The 18021-nt window shown below is 41.8% G+C and overlaps 1 protein-coding gene across 4 annotated transcripts in view; it reads right to left on the bottom strand.

The window, feature by feature from the left end:
- The window catches only part of specc1 (sperm antigen with calponin homology and coiled-coil domains 1), a 74717-nt gene that overhangs the window by 3638 nt on the left and 53058 nt on the right, over positions 1-18021 (bottom strand). For all 4 annotated transcript variants that reach the window (XM_038708309.1, XM_038708311.1, XM_038708310.1 and 1 more), the window contains 2 exons: positions 8054-8170; positions 3547-3606 (listed from right to left, as the gene is read on the bottom strand). In XM_038708309.1, the coding sequence (XP_038564237.1) occupies positions 3547-3606; positions 8054-8170 (177 nt within the window). The remainder of the gene's footprint in view (positions 1-3546; positions 3607-8053; positions 8171-18021) is intronic.

The following is an 18021-nucleotide window of genomic DNA, read 5'->3' as shown; positions in this document are numbered from 1 at the left end:
CCTTTTAAGTTGAAGTACTGAAATAAATGAACTTTAGCATGATATGCAAATTTTTCGAGTTTTACCTGCATATATATGTATATATATATATATATCTCCTCTTTCAGAAAGAGGAGCTAGAAAAGATGTGTAAAATAAGAGCAACAGTGGTGCCAGTGGTAATCGGAGCACTGGGGGCCGTACAGCAGATTCCAGGTAAAACATCAGAGGTCTCTGTCCAGAAGAGTGCAGTCCTAGGAACAGCTAAGATACTGTGCAGAACCCTCAAACTCCCTGGCCTCTGGTAGAGGACCCGAGCTTGAGGATGACACATACCACCCCGCAAGGGGTGAGAGGGGGATTTTATTTTTTTATTTTTTTTATATATATGTATATTAGTGTACTCATTTATGTATTTTCTAAATCATGTCAGAGCAGATATTTTTGTTGGACTTAAAAAGAGCAAAACATGAAGCTGAACAAGAGACATCACATTAATTTAACCCTTACATGTCTCGGATTTAAAGTGATTAAAAGGGCCACCCTTATGTACAGCACCAATACAAGTAGGTCTGAGGAGAAATGCCTCCTTCCCACTGACTGTAGGACTGCAGCAGATTATTCCTCTAAATCGTTTTTATCGTGTTTGCCAAGTTGTGTGTGTGTAAGGAACTCACTTGACCTGGTCTGCATTTAACTGTTTCATGTCCACACTACTTCCTGGAAGTGATATGTGTGTTTAAATGTGAATGAAAAAAGAAAGAATGAAAGCACAAAACATGAAGGCTGTGTGTGTGTGTGTGTGTGTGTGTACCATGACTTTATGAAGTGGTTGAAGTGGAAAAAAGTAGATGCTAGTACTCTACATTCACATGTTGGCATGTGTATTGTTGGTACAGGGCAGTTGTAAATTCCAGTTGGACAATACATCTGGTTAATTTTTGTGGGTTGTTTTCCTTCATTAAATCCTTCTGCATGAAATATACTCTACATGGTGGTTGGTCTCCAATTTGGTAATGCTAAGTGCTAACCCTACTAACTTCTCAATGATCATAACCATTCATGCAGAACCAACGAGTTCAACATTTTGAAAGTTTGCTGTAGTACGACCACCTTTGTTAATGTTCTGCCCCATCCAGGCTGGGATTGGTTGGTTCACGAACAGCAACACTGACAAGGGTTTTATGAAAAGAAACACGTCTGACCAAAGGCACCTGATCTTCTCCCTACTCTGTCTCCGCCGACAGAGATTAGCAGGCTGGCAAGAACAGGAACTGGTGAGCGTCACATAGTGCCTCCTGGGTAATGCAGTTTATTTCGGGCCATTATAAATCCTCAGAGAACCTGATATGGAGAGGGCAGCAAAGAGAACTGGCAGCTTGTGAGAAATGCTGGTATGCAAGAAAAAGTCACGGTACACCAAAGAAGAAAAAATGGAAGTGCTGGTACTTCATACTGGTGAGTACCGGCCCACTTTAAGCACTGATTTTATGACTTTAAAGTCAAGTCTGATTGACAGTCGTTGGCATTATCATAATTAGGGCAAATGCCAAAAACCCTACAGAGGTTGAATAGCAGTCAGTAAGTCATAATTGAAAGAAACTTTAAGTAGTAACCAAGTCCAGCTACCCTTGATTTAACCCTCCTTGATAACTATGACCTGCATAAATGAGAATCTTCACAGACATGTTAGCAATGTTAACATGCTGTTAGCATTAAGCTCAAAGAAAGGGACAGCCTCACACAGCAGATTAGCGGGACTGTGGACTTTTAGTCTCATTACACTTAAGCCTCTGTGCAGATTAAACAAACACAACACAATACATGTTAATTACAGATCTTTAGAGGTGCATGCAGGCAGATTGTTTAACCTTTGGAAGGAGTCAAGATAGCCGTCACCCCTGCTAAGCTTATTGCAATAAATAAGTTGCACATGCACAGTTCCCAGGTAAGGACTACTAGCCAATCAGAAGCAGAGAAGGGCGGGTTGTAAGAAACAAGGTAGTGTGATCCAAATCAAAGCCGCTTCAGACTGCGACCAAAACCTAGCAGATGGAAGTTACTTACAACCACACAACATCATTGTTCCACATCTTACAGAGTCGGAGTTGCATCGTCTTTTAGGACTAAACGTTGAACTGTTGCCGGTGTTCTGATGATCTATGCTGCCTTGCCGAAAAATGCTACCATAGCGCAAATCGATAGACTCGACTCTACTCGGCCCTGCTCCGTTTTCCGTTGCAGATAGTACCCAGATATAGTACGTAGCTGGTCGTCATAGTGACGCCACACACATGGTATGAAAACCTTCCAGCTGTGTTTTCCTCTGCCGTTGTTGCTGCAGCGGTCTGTGTGACGGCGGGAGCAGAGGGCTCTGTGAGCGGGCGGCTGGCCGGCCTCACACGCTCCTCCCGCGGGTTGGCACAGGCTTCCCCCGCAGCCACTTGCGGAGCTCCTCAACTCCGAAAATATTCAAGCACATGTTCTGCCATCACTTCTCGTAAAACTGTCAATATTGGAAATCTTCACAGCTGATTTCTCACCTCAAAACTTCTCAGAAGTAGATTTAGTGATGAAATTCCATACAAAAACTGTAATATATAAAACTTTCTGTTGCTGGCCTCTGTCTGGTGCAGCAGTGAATAGTGAATATTCTCTCTGACCAATCAGTGTCTGTCTGTTTTCACGTTACATTTTAGTATCCCTCAGCTCGCTTGGAACCTCGACGAAGGTGAGGTGATACGAAAAAAGAACCTGGAAGCAGGTACAGGTACAACATTTCTACAACGGAAAACCAAACAAAGGCGAGTCGAGCCAAAGGGCCTCCGCTCAGACTAGCTTGGTTTGAGGGTGTGCCTGACCCCGCTTGCCACTTGGCAAGCTTTATGACGTGTTTTCATTGTGATGTCACAAGTAAAGGAAATGAAGGGCTGGACTACAAACCAGCTGTTTTCAAGCAGTTCAGAGCAGAGCTTTCTGTGGGAGATGGGAACTCCCTTTGGGCTGGACTTTGGGCTTTTTCACTTTGCAAACCTATTACATGCACAAAAGAGAGAGATAACTCAATAAAGGAGAGGGAAAACGCCAAACAGCATAATACCACCTCTTTAAGGCTGGGTGTTCAGTGTTTTCCTCATTGCAAAACACGGAAGGATTTTCTCATAAAATGCTCAAAACATTTCATAGGAGCAGCTGGTTATTACTCACCCATTTCCAAGGAGAGCTAATGCTAATGTTTTCACAAACCAAATAAGCTAATCAAAGTCAAATTGTATCTGAATTATGTATTAGGCTCTTGATGCAAAGTGTCATGTATTTCTAGCGCACAGTGCTGGAACACACGCCCGAGGCAATCCAGCAATAAAGGGCTGATATGACAGAGTTAAGCTCAAGGCTGCCAGGAGGAAAAATGGTTGTGGGGCATCTCTGTTCTAAAGCTTCACATTCTGAACGTTTGGCAATTAGTCTGTTTCCAATTTATCTAATCAAAGGGTACCTCTGTGTTATCGAAGTGTGTTTATGTGTGTGTGTGTGTATGTGTGTGAGGTCTATGGCAGCTCAACTCACCAGGGAGGGTTTGATGCCAATGCTCTCAGCGGCCTGGAAAGCCAGGGTCAGATTCCGGACCTGAAGAAAAACAAACCATTGGGTGTTGAGACACTGCGAAACGTCATCCTGCAGCACCACACACAGAGATTCAAACAGCAACAATAAGCCCACAAATACCTTTATAAACCCCTACAAACACCCAAGAGACGGTCTAAAACATACGTAGCCTTAGCTTGTTTGTGTGAGCATTTCCGTGTATTATATTAGCCCTTATGTTTATTTGAAAAGTGTAGAGCTTCCCTGGCCTAATTAACATCCCCCTGAGCTGAACCCCCGTCACTCTCCAAATTAAATTATGGAGTTTTGTATAGCCACTTCTGTAATGAAAGGAAGTGAAAATTTGAGAGTGAAATACAAACTGTCCTCATAAGTTAGCACTGTTGCTAGAAACTTGAACTCACCCACATAATATCTTGTGCTTCTTTCAGTCTCTCTCCACCTCATGTTCACTTTTTTCCGCCTTTTGAATTGAGAGTGCAGGTCCTCGAGTCAATAATTGTGACTCCCACAAGCACTGGAACGATATTAACTGCCACTAGACTTCAGAACAGCTGGGATTACGAATGAATAAATAATGAATTCTTAATAATTAGTTCTGCCACTGTAGACTGCTTCTTGAAAAAGCTAATTTCCCCTTTCACCTAGAATGTTAAGTCCACCTATAACCTTGTTTTCCTAACATCTATGATAAAGGGCGAAGGAGGGCAGTAATGGGATTATTGGAAGGACAGATTGTACTGGGAAGAGGTTGGGTGTTTGGGCCTCGGGGAAAGTCACTCAGCAAGAGTTATTAAAGCCAACACACGTCTATTGAATTATTCAAAGAGATGGGCTGTGCAATGTCTCTGTCATCAGCTCAATGTTACACGTCTATACGACTAATTTGTCACGTAGGATGTGTCAGGCCTGCTCAGAGGTGTTTGTCTATTGACCTGCAGTCAGTCCCCAGAGAGGAACCATATTGTTTGCAAAGCTACTGTATATTATACATATCTATATATATATATATTCTCACACACACACACACACACACACACACACACACACACACACACACACACATCTCTATGTTCATGTTACAGAGCTGTCAACACAGAGCTATATAGTCGCTGCTGGCCTCTGTTTAGGATCACTTACAGTATGGCTACACAAATCATACATTCATAATTCATTTTCAGGCTGACTTTTAATGCAGTGTGAACAATCCGGCAGACCTATAAAATGTATACAACATTAAGGAAGACTGTGCAGCCTAATGGTGGAAAAAATGACTACTGGCAAAATGGCTTTAAAGCATAAAAGAGATTGTATTTTCCTCTTGGCAAACATGAATCTTTCATACCTACACTGTATAAGCAGACCATTTTCACAGTTTACAGGCTCACATTTTCCACAACTTATTGTGGCTTTATGTGCGCCGTTTTCTGGAGACGCAATTCTGCAAGTCTACGTCACTGAGAGGTCAGCAAGAGACTTGCAATTTGTTTGCTCGTCTCACAAGTCAGAGAGGAAATTCAGTGCAGGTTCAAAGCAGCTATACTTTCTTTAAGGCACAGTGAGCTCTTCCAGGCCACTGTGAAAAAAAATCACCTTACTACACAAAGTAAATGCTACTGCCTTCTCTGGTAAATAATAACTAATAATAATAATACTGAAGTGGGGCTCTGTGTCATCTACATTACTTACTGCACAGCAATGTGTGAGCTATCTCACTGTACTGGTGTAAACAGACCATATATACAGTACTGTGCAAATGTTTTAGGCAGGTGTGGAAAAAATGTTGTGAAATAGGAATAGAGATGTTAATAGATACATATTTAACAAAATGAATGAGTAAACAGAAGAAAAATCTAAATCAAGTCAATTTTCGGTGCGTCCACCCCTTGCCTTCAAAACACTTCTTGTAGGTACACTTGCACAAAGAGATTTTGTAGGCAAATCGTCAGGTGTATGATTAATCAATTATACCAAACAGGTGCTAATGATCACCAGTTCAATGTGTAGATTGAACAGTGGGACCCTGGTACACCGATCTACTGTCCGGAGAAGTCTGGTCAGAAGTGGCCTTCATGGAAGACTTGCGGCCAAAAAGCCAGACCTCCAACATGGAAACAAGGCCAAGCAAATCAACTATGCACGGAAACAGGAACTGGGGTGCAGAAAAATGACAGCAGGAGCTCAAAGTTTGAAATATTTGGCTGTAGTTGAAGGCAGGTTATTCGCGGAAGGCCTGGAGAATGTACAAGAATGAGTGTCTGCAGGCAACAGTGAAGCATGGTGGAGGTTCCTTGCAAGTTTGGGACTGCATTTCTGCAAATGGAGTTGATGATTTGGTCAGAATGAATAGTGTCCTCAATGCTGAGCAGTACAGGTAGATACTTATTTATCATCCGATGGCTCGGATCAGCCACAATTGTTCTCGCTTGACCTTGTACATGTCATGGAGGTCATTTAAGAGTCTACCAGTAATTTTGCCGCACACTTCACTTGCAGGCAATTTTTCTGTTTAACAAAAAGTGACCCATGCCAGCAGATAAAGGAGAAGGTGAGAACTGATCAATAAAATCAGGAATAAAACATTTTTCATAACAGTGTCGACATTAAAACAGCGAAGCTCACGAAGCAAATGCAAGCACTGATGTGCTTTTTTACACAAAGCATCAACCTGGGGCTCAAAGCAGTTTGCTGTCGATCACAGTCCCAAGGTATTTGTGCCGATGCACCAGTTTAACTACCCGATTGTCCAATACAACAGGGGAGATGACAGTGTGGTTTCTCCTGAAATCGATGCACATCTCTTTTGTTTTTGCCACATTAATGTTTAAAAAGGATGACTTACACCAATCAATAAAATCATTCCCTACGGGACCATGTCCAGAGTTATCACTGCTGAGGAGGGAAACAATAACAGAATCATCTGTGAAGTTAATAATGTGGCGCCCTTCACGATGGCTTTGGCATTCATTTGTGTATAAAACAAATAAAAGAGGGGAGAGGATGCAGCCCTGGGGGGATCCAGTAGAGGAAAAACAGGCATCTGAAAAAACACCATTCACTCTCACCCATTGTGACCTCACTGTTAAAAAGTCCATCAGCCAGCAAATCACGGCAGCATGTACGTTGTGAGTGCTCTTCAACCTGTCTGCTAAAGCACGGGGCTGAATGCCGTTAAAAGCAGAGAAGTCAATAAAAAGTAGACAAACAGGGGCCTTGGTACCATCAAGATGTTTTAAAAATGTGTTTAAAAGTGTCCGTGTTGCATCATCAATGCCTTTGCCTGGCCTGTATGCGAACTGGAGATGTGAGTCCCACTGGTCTAAAGTCATTGAGTGTCTTTAGAGTTTGAATCTTAAGCTGATGATACACGGAGCAACTTTTAGAGCAATGGTGCTGGGCAATGTTCCCGTCAATGGTAATGAGTAAAGATTACTACCGTAATCCCCTTCCCCCACCACTCCGCCACTTGCCCCGCCCCGCCACTATCTGTTCAAAACATAGTCGGACTTGCCACCAGCAAGATTGCCCAGCAACATTGATCAAAAAGTTGCCCCGTGTATCATCAGCTTTAGGCACAGGAACACTTGCACAGCAACGTTCTTCAGAACCCGACCTCCACTTTGTCTCTATATGTGCACTTGGCATGCTTGAGTTCCTTCTTCACCTGTTTAGAGAGTACCCTGTGCTGTATCATGGCCCCCTGATTGAAGCCAATGTTTTTGATTATGTTTTTGACCCAAGCTTTATTATTTGAATAATGGATTTCCAGCGGATGATCATCTCCTCACAAAAGGATATACAGGAAGACACAGTTTCCGTCAGTTCATTTAAATCCACACAGGCATTTCTGAACACGTCCCAATCAGTGCTAGGAGACAATGAACAGACTCCTCTGTCCGGATTGGAACAAATCTTCATTCCGCCTTGTGCCTCTTCAGGACCGGTTTGTACGTCTGAACTAAGTAAACAACATTATGGTCCACCATTCCAAGAGGGGCTCAATGAAAAGACGTCACATACTGGTAAACATTACCAGTCCTGGAAGTGATGGTACGGCCCCCACTGATCATCAAGTCTGTCTGGGCTTACATGAAGAAGCACGCGAGGCTGCCTAAATCCACAGTAGTTCTCCAAGATGTTTGGGCCAACCTACCTGTCGAGTTCCTTCAAAAACTTTGTGCAAGTGTACCTAAAAGAATTGATGCTGTTTTAAAGAGCGGTCATGGCAAATATTGATTTGATTTTTCTTCTGTTCATTCACTTAGAATCTTTTAAATTGATAAATATAATATAATCTATTAACATTTCTCTCTCACAATAAACAAGTAAAAACATGTGGTCCATTTGTGCCAGTGCAAGTGAGGTATCTGTACGTCATGAACCAGCGATGACTGACACCAAGTATGCAAGTGAGCCCGTGCGTGTGTGCGTGCGTGCATGCGTGTATTGTCTTCCTGTAGTGTCCTACCTTATCTTGACTGATGAGTTCCTGGTATGGGATGTGGGCGGGCAGATATGTGTGCAAGAGGGCACAGAAAGCCAGGCCATCACTCCAACTGCTGCTGAAGTTGGTCACATCAATATTCTGTAGACAGAGAAAATGAGAGGAGGGCAAAGAAAAAAAACATAGAAGTCACAAATAAGCCGAAGTCACACAATGATAATGAGCTTAGAGCTTAGAGTGCTCATAATTTGGGTTGTAGACTTAATAACCTCTTAACAATATGAACAGGCCATGAAAAGCGCCATTAAGTCATAGAACCACAGGAAACAACATGAAAATTAAAATGTAATGCTATTTGTTGTTCTGGGTCTTTCAGAGTCCAATTATGCCTGATTGTGTTTCCTTCGAAGGATCTTCTACTGTCTCCTCTGGGTGACAGACGTGCTGCTATGCACGTCCAGTCTGTTGTGTTTTTGTGTGTGTGTGCGATTCACAGAGCATCGTCAGCTCATACACCATTTACAGGGTATTCAGGTTCTGATAACAATATTGAGTTCAGAGGAAATACTTCCTCCGGGCCATTGTTTGCCGTTGCAGGCTCCCCGTTGGATAGATTAGAAGTTATTTCCGGTGTCTTCCTCTGTTATCCCACTCGTGAGCTTTAGGAATGGGGCTAATAGCTAGGGAGACTTTCCAGAGTCATGGGTGGGACATAATAGGCCACCATACTCCTCCTATACTATTCCCATATATTCCCATTGACACACCGAACCTGGGAAAGTTAGAGTATTCTGATCCAGGTGGAAATACTCAAAGGGCCCTAAAAGCAGACATGTTTACATTTTGTTTATTATGACATTTTTTCTTGTTATTACTAGATACCAAAAGTTTTTTTTCCAAGAAAATGTTCTTGTTATAATACTAATGTTCTCGTTATTTCACAAAAAAAAGTATCTAGTTAAAACTCACATTTCACATCTGTTTTTATAACAAAAAACTTACATCATATGGTGTTGAAATGAGATCATCATTTCCTTTGGAGCAATCATATGATATGATTGATAAAGATATAACGTAATGATCTAGACATGGCAGGGTATTTTTATGTATTATGGCTGTGGGTTGCTTTTGTTTTGTGTGTAATCACTGTGTGTGTCTTTGGTATCAGTGATTGTCAGTGACAGGGTGACGACTTACTACCAGTCAGTGCAGTGTTGGCATACCGGACTGCAGATGTTCAAATATCTAACAAGAATGGACATCTCCCCTCGTGCCACCTCCTGACAGCACGGACGATCCGCACTAGGCCACCATAGGCCAGACATAGAGACTTAAATGTGCCCCTCTCTCTCATCAGCACCAGAGCGCAGTGTCCCACCTTTTGTCTTTAAGACCTGCCTACCTTCCTTCCTGACCACATACTGCACCGTATGAGGCTATATGCCATGTTTCAATGCATGTAGAAAACATAATAACCTAAAATATTCACTGCCAAGTATGTATCCGCACTCAACGCACAGACAAGACACCAGATTCTGCTTGGGTTGTTCCATTTCTACACGTGTTTTACATATAATTTACATATAATAAAAAAACACTGTACTACTGGAAGCAAAAAGATATCATACAAGAAGAAAGTTCAGCTTCCTAAAAAGGGGAATAGATTTCTTTTTTTTTGTTATTGTTTGGGATTAATTATCTTTCGGTACATCTTTGTGTCTGTACACACAGCATTCGTTCTAGTGAGATGCTAAAGATTAGACCTGCAGACATGAGTTTGTTTACTGTTGCTCTAAGCCAGTTACTTACAGAGCTCTGCTGATTTTCATACTATAAATAAAAGTAACTGATCCATACACGCCAGGTAACACCAGTGATGAATATCATGAGTTCCTAAGAACTGTTGACAGGTGTGTTATTTCTGATATCTTTCACTCGTCTGGTTTCGCCTTATGGCTGGCAATTACCTCATCTTAAAACTCGACATAGTTTGAAGGTGAGAGGCTGACAAGCTGTAGGAGAAAAGGCAACTGTGGAACTGAAACAAGTCCTGCCTCAAAAGGAAAAAGTCATGCCATGACATTTCCTATAGACATTCATGGTCATCATAGGATGAATCCTAGAATGACTTTGGTGACCCCCTGACTTTTCATCTAGTGCCACAAGCTGTTTAAAATGATTTCTCTTTGTCCAATACTGCCCACTTCAATGCCCTGGAAGCCCTAGAGATGAGTGTCAGTACCTTAAATAACAGCATTATATCCCCTGGGTTGTGTTTGCTGTGACACAGCATGCCAGTGAGCATCTATGTGCCGTAAACCTGATTTGTTAAAAAACAAAATAAAATTAGTTAGAAAAGTGTAGCCAATTATTGTTGCCTAAATTGAGTCATCAGGGAATGCCCCAGAGCATTTGTGGTCACAATGGGATGTGAAGGAGCAGCTGCTTCATCCGAATGAAGCTAAACAGGCTCAGTCCTGGGCTCAAGCTTTGTTCACGTTCACTGTTCGTCATTTGTCATGAAATATCAAGAATTCCTTACCCGTAATCAGTCACATTAACCTATGATCACTGTAAGTGAAACAATCACCAAAAGAATCAAAATAGACATATATCATTACAATTATCCCTATCATTATTTTCTTTAATAACCACTTTGCTACTCCTCAGCATGTACTAAGAGTCCAAGAGTGATCTCTTTTCTACAGATAACATTTAGGTAATCTCACTTCCATCCATAGGCTTTGATGGTATAAGATGAGTCTAAAAGGGTCTTTGGATGCACAGGTCTCTTCTCCATCCATTACAGCGTGTCCATTATGTCTGAAGGGTAGACCTGAGCAGTCATGTCAGCCCACATTCCTCTCATAACTCTCCCCTTCTCTCTCTCAGCTGGCTCAGCAGCAGCACTGTTAGCACTGTGTGTGTGTGTGTGTGTGTGTGTGTGTGTGTGTGTGTGTGTGTGTGTGTGTGTGTGTGTCTAGCACGTGCAGACTCACACACACAGAGGGAGTGATAGATAGAGGCGATTAGTCAGACCCCCTCCAGACTCAGAGACCAAGATAGGCAATAACAAATAAGCTAATATGATAGTATAGGACAGGCACTCACACACACACAGTTATTATAATTATTATTTTTTTCATATACTTGTTGATATCCATTAGTTGTTTTCAGTTTCATGTTCTTGCCATTTGCATCACAAAATTTTGCATGGCATGGTACTTTTCCCTGAAATATATTATATTGTGCAATGTTCTTTGGAGGTACTGTGTTTCAATATGGTCATGCCAATAAAGCCTCTTTTGAATTAAATTGTGTGCCTGGCTGTTGAGGTGGCCTGAGGAGAAAACATGTCCTCAGGGTTCAGGTTGGGAGTGGGAGAGGAAAGGGGTGGTGGTGGCGGGGGGCGGGGGGTTCATTCAGGGCAGAAAGAGAGGGAGAGGCATGAATGCTAAAACACCAGCGGACAACAACAGCTCTCTGGGAGCCGGCTCAGAAAAGCAAACACAGCATCAAGCGACAGGAAGTGTCTCTCTCGGCACAAAAGACAGAGCCGTCGCTTTTTAGGGCTCAGAGAAAGAGAGTATGAGAGAGAAGCAGTGGCTTGTACAGAGAGAGGACTGAGCAGAGGAAAAAAAGAGGGAATGTCAAGTTGATCTGTGTGCATTTGCTTTGGTCTGCCTCCAAGTGGACAGACAAGATCTGTGATAACATCAATAGTGAAATTATGAGTTAAAATTAACCTGAAGCAAGTTAGGCTTTACAAAACAAAACGCAGACCAGACATATCACACATAAGAATATATATATTATAAAGAATGGCCCCCATGCTACTGCAGCGATGCTCAGCTTTGTAATGGTGCACACTTAGAAAACACAAAAAAGCTTATAAATTATACTGACGTCACAAAAAGCAGGCAGCAAACATTTGCAGCTACTGAAGAAAACGCTGCAAAAGTGCAAAACATAACAGCTAGAAAGGTGGTCTATTCAGAATAATATTTTTACTTTTCACAAAATAAATTGATTTCCCAGACCCCAAGTTGTTGTCTTAAAATATTCATTTTACAATTACATAAAAAGAGAAAAAAGCAGCAAGTCCTCATAGAGGAGAAGCTGGAAACTAAATGTGTGAAAAGTGTGCGCTCTCTGCTGCCATGTGTGAATGCTACTGGATGGGTGTCACATCCAGTAACAGAGTAAAGCCCCTCTGCTGTCATGCTCTCAGCATTATTGCAATATTGAGCTCTTAACCACAGACAAAGGATGCAGCCAGAGGTCATGGAGCAATGGAGGATAACTGTGATCATGTGACACACACACACACACACACACACATACATACATACACACACACATATACAGTTTGTTAAAAAGCCATCAGACTAAGGGGTGACAGCAGGAGACATCAAGCCTGAGAGAATCGTCTGACTGATGAGCTAGTTCCAGTATGTTTCCTGTTACAGAATCTCTCTACCTCACCTCCACTGAACAAGTAGGGCAACAAGAAGACAAACAACCTGAGGATGACAAAACAACAATGAACGAAGAGAGAGTAGCAGAGTAGGCAACAATGAGAAAACAAATGAGGGACAAAGACAGTGAGAGACAGAAAGGGGGAGAAAGCCCTAATGTACCTTGCAATGAATCATAGTCATGAGCAATGACAGGCTGAAAGCCCAGGCAGACAGGACTGTGGAGACAAAGACAGGACAACAGGGAAGGTCACAGAGCGGGTGGAGCTGGCGGTGTCCCTCTCCATAGATCCATCCTCTACATAGCATTTAATGGACCTATTCCGCACACGGGACAGGATAAAGGAAGGGGAGAGTGACAAGGTCAAATAGGGCAGAAGAGCAAACCGGCCATCTGTACTGAGGATTAGAACAGATTTGTCTTTGATTGAAAATGTTCATCTATCTCATAATAACATAAGAGATGGCGTGTGTTTCAGTTTTCTCAGCCGCTTTGGTATGTTTCTCAAACCATCCCTAACATTTGCAAAACAGTAAGTGCATTTCTCAAAACAGATTACAAACAGCACTACACAGTGGATTACCTGCAAAAGCCTGTACTCGCGGAAAGTATAAAGGTGTGTTCACACTAAAAGCGAATCAAACGTTTTGCGTGATTTGATTACATACAAAGTCAATGCAAAGATGCAAATTCGTGTGAATTCGCTCGCTTTTCAACTTGAGCGAGAAATTCGTGTTCAGAGCGTTGTTTAAAGAGGACCAGGCAGAGCAGGGAAGTGACATGCCGCTGGCCGACGGAGAGCTACTAAACTACGGGGAAGTGTAGAGGAAAGAGCCTGGGGCAGCGTTGCAGGTTTTGGACAAATAAACACCCGTAGTTGGTCTGGGTGATGATCTGACAACTACGCTGTTTACCCACGGGAGGAGCTCAGAGTCAAGTGCTTTTATTCTATTAGGTTTTTACTTTAGTTTTTGGGATTAAAATGTTGATTTATCTTCACTGGAGCTTCTCAGCAGCTAGCTTCCGTGCATTTCCGGTTCCACTGTTGTTGTTAGTATCAGTTGGTGCCCAGAACTGTGTTGGACTATTACTTCATATTTATTTAAAAACCAGACAAAACTGGACATTGCTTGGAGAAAAGAAAGCGAGGAGGTTGAACTACCCAGAAAATATGTGTCTGTAACTTTATTCCAGCTATCGTTGTACTTTACATTGAACCAGTTAGCATAGCATAGCCCTGATCGATCCAAACTCCATTCAGAAAACAAACATTAAAAAAGTTGTTGTCCTGCTGACTTGCTAACAGACCTGACAAAGCATGAATTCATAGGTTTAACAAATCGACATCATATTGTAGTTATTTCGGCATCAGTTTGATCCGTTTATTGCAATTAAACAGCAAAATGTTTACTTTGGATTCCTACAGCTGTAGTAATTGCTGGTTGTGTTTATTTGCGTTATGCGTTGTGTGTCAACACTTAGCAGTTGTCCAGCAATAAAACCTGCCCGAGGAAAGCTTTGCGAGGATTAAATTGGCATTGTATGTGAACACAGCGTAATCCTTGCTTCAGGGGAAACAATAACTCAATATTGACCCAGATACTGATTAGAAATTATGATTCTTGGTGATTTGAGGAATAAAAAAACGATATGACACATTTATTGACCTCAGTGTCAACTGCAGTTAGCCCCCTACTATGATCAACTGCAATCTGTTATTTTACAGCGATGATCTCGCTCACAGTACTATTACTGTCAATCCTACATTATTAGTACTTACAGTAATGGTTACTCTTTGAACTCGTACCCTCTTTTCCTTCTCGATGTCTGACCTCCATTCCACACTCGCCTGGGGTCCCAATCTTGTCTCTTCAATGGCTTTCTGTGTGTGTATGTGTGTGTGGGCATGTGTGTGCGAGTTTCCCAGACGAGGCCGGATGAGCTGTGCTCTGTCAGGCCCAGCTGAGCCTAATGTTCAGAGCCTTTGCTCATTGTTCCCATCCTGAACAAACAGCATATTTATTTTTGTTTGGCTTCTATGGTTAATTGAGGAAAACAAAAGTTTAAAAACGTGTCCAGAGCGGTCCTAAATTAAGACATCAAAGAGCCTGATAAATATACAGTAAGGGGCTAGAGTGTTTTCCAACAGACCAGACTTCAAGGAAGCCTTTGCTTATTGACTAAAATGGCCAAACACTAGAACTGCAACCACAACAAGTAGCCTTTTTTGCTTCTGAATACAAGAAGACAGCTGAGTAGAAACTGTCCAATGAAGGTGGAAGGATTTACAATGTACCCCAAGGGCTTCGACATAAAAAATATGAGATTTTGCTAGTGAAAACTTCAAAATTAGATATGAAAATAGTCCCGCTTGCTTTGCGCTCGCATATCCCTAGTCTAGTTGCTGCCCAACCACGATGTACATTCAAACAATATAAAAACTTTTTAGCTGCACGAAAGCAGGAAAGAGTTACGCACACAGAGAAGACACAAAACATCCAGTTACAGGCCGAGGGTGGTCGTACAGCAACATGCTCATTTGAGTCAGGTCTTACAAACGGCCTTGAAAACCAGTTAACAGAAGTATAATAAAAGCGGCCTTGTGTTTTAAGTCTGTGTCCAGTGTCGTGCACAGGATCCCTTGTGAATACCAATTTCCTATAAGAGGCCCTTTCAGTCTCTCCCACAGGGCAGAGTCAATCAGAGCCAGCTTAAGGTCTTGATTGATCTGTGCTTCCCAGAATTTCAAATCTGAGGTGTGATGGAGCATATCTGCACTCACATCTCATCCTCAGCTGAGAGTTTAACACAGGTCAGGTATTTAACTGCTCTAAGGACCTCTGCATTAGTATGGAGTCACAATCTCCCTGAGGACTTCAAGAGCTCCTCTCCATGGAGATAGCACGGCCATCTTACTCTTGTGTGTGTGTGAGTTTGTGTTTGCATTCCATGTTTGTCATGTTTTCCCTTTTCTTTCCCTAGCTGTCTTAGCTGTCACAGTTCGTCAAGAGACAAGATCCATATGGCAGACACATGTTCACACCATCACATCCTCTCTCTCTCTCTCACACACACACACACACACACACACACACCTGTGGATCTGCTGGATGCATGATTTAAGCCACGTAGGCCATGGTTACTGCTTTCTTTTTCCCTTGTCACCTATTTGCAATAAATGAGCAGAAAATCCTGCATTTGCAGAACCACATTCTACCCAGTATGAAACAATAATCAAGATGAGGTGAAGCTTCATTCGTTTCACTTGTAGTACACGACCCCCCACCCTGTGGTCTAATAAATCTGTTCCTTGTAATGACTACAAACACTCATCTCTGTAATCCCTTTATTGATCACAGTAAACAGGCGGAGTGTGACATCAGGCTTTGTGTCCAGCTATAATCGCACAGGTTGAGTGTGCTAGAAAGAGCTTTGACAAGCTTACTAATACAAGCGGTATGCAGCTTTTACAGCTCTGCCTTGTGCTGGGTCTGTACATAGTCAACGGCAGGCTACGAGGGGACTCTCTGGGTCGCTACACTTACAGCTCAGCTCTTGGCAGTAGTACGGTAGATTATTTCATTACAGATCTAGATCAAATGTCTCTCAGAGCTTTCACAGTCAGCCCCCTCACAACCCTCTCAGACCACAGCAAAATCACCATCTATCTGAAAAGGGCTCAGTCTAAGTCTGGAGCCCCTAGTGCCTGTGAACTGTTTAACAGCACATACCCATACAGATGGACCCCAGACAGCATGGGGGCGTACCAAAAGACACTGGAAAATCAAAACATACATGATTTAACTCATTTATTTCTAACTGAAACATTTCCCCAGAATAATTCTGGTGTAAATTCTGCTGTGGACAAAATCAATTCAATATTTCATCATTTGGCTTCATTGTCTAATTTGAATGCCTCCAAACCAAAACTTCAACAAAGGACCAATAACATATGGTTTGACACAGGAAAACTTTAAGGAAATTATCAAATGAAAAGCATAGGGACCCAGATAACCACAAAAAACGCTGTCAATATGAGGCCACTCTGAAACAATACAAGTACACCCTAAAAACTAAGAAAGAACTACACAGCAAGAAGCAGCTCTGTGAAATTGAGGAATCCTTAGAGTCCAACCAGTTCTGGGAGAAATGGAACAACCTAAAAAAAAACCCAGCAGGATGAATTGGCGATCCAAGATGGAAAAACTTGGATTAATCACTTTAGTGAATTATACAGTAATATTACAAAAAATGATGATCAGTACAAGATATTCACGAAATGAAAACTCTGGAGGAGGTGATAAAAAACAACCAAAACCCTCTAGATTACCCTGTAACAGAACAAGAATTAACAGAAGTCATCCAGTCCCTGAAAGGAAAAAAGGCTTGTGGTATTGATGGAATCCTCAACAAAATGATCAAATACTCAGACATTAAAAAAAAAAATTAAAAATTGGCTATACTAAAACTATTCAATACTATTGTAGCAACTGGAACTTTTCCAGACATCTGGAACAAAGGTTTAATAACCCCAATTCATAAATCTGGAGATAAATATGACCCAAATAACTACAGAGGAATATGTGTATCCAGTAACCTTGGAAAAATATTCTGCAACATCATTAATAAACGACTTGTCAACTTTGTTGATAACCACAATATTCTGCATAAATGCCAAATTGTTTTTTTGCCAAATTTCCGCACAACGGACCATATATTTACCCTCCAGACTCTAATTGATCAAGAATTAAACATTAAGAAAAGAAAGGTATATGCCTGTTTTGTTGAATTCCAAAAAGCCTTTGATTCCATCTGGCACGAGGGCCTCTTCTATAGGCTACTTGAAAGTGGCATTGGAGGAAAAACATATGATTTGATTAAGAACATGTATACAAAAAATGAATGCGCCATAAAGATTGGAAACAAACAAACAGCGTACTTCTCCCAGGGCCGGGGAGTGAGGCAGGGATGCAATCTCAGTCCAATTCTCTTCAATCTATATATCAATGAATTAGCAAACCAATTAGAGAGTTCCACGGCACCTGGCCTCCTCCTGAACGACACAGAGATCAGAGGTCTGCTGTATGCAGATGACTTAGTGTTACTCTCACCTTCTAAAGAAAGTTTGCAGCAGCACCTTAACCTCCTTCAGAGATTCTGTCAGACCTGGGCCCTGACAGTAAACACAGCAAAGACTATGATAATGATTTTCAGAAACAATACAGAAATCAGGTTACACACAATTTGTATTTAGACACCACTAAGTTACAACACACAAAAAACTACACTTACCTTGGCCTCAACATTACATACACAGGGAACTTCAACATGGCTGTGAAAGATCTGAGGGACAAAGCAAGGACAGCTATGCAATAAAAAGAAACATTAAAATCTATATTCCAATTGAAATCTGGCTTCAAATTTTCCAATTTGTACTAGAACCAATAATTCTATATGGTAGCGAAATCTGGGGGGCAAAAACTTTTGACAAATGGGACAAAACAAATAGAATC

The sequence above is a fragment of the Micropterus salmoides genome, unplaced genomic scaffold (assembly GCF_014851395.1).
Source record: "Micropterus salmoides isolate LMB-PRFRI ecotype aquatic unplaced genomic scaffold, ASM1485139v1 Ms_hic_scaffold_9, whole genome shotgun sequence".
Lineage (NCBI taxonomy): Eukaryota > Metazoa > Chordata > Actinopteri > Centrarchiformes > Centrarchidae > Micropterus > Micropterus salmoides.
This window is presented reverse-complemented; position numbering and strand designations above follow the sequence as displayed.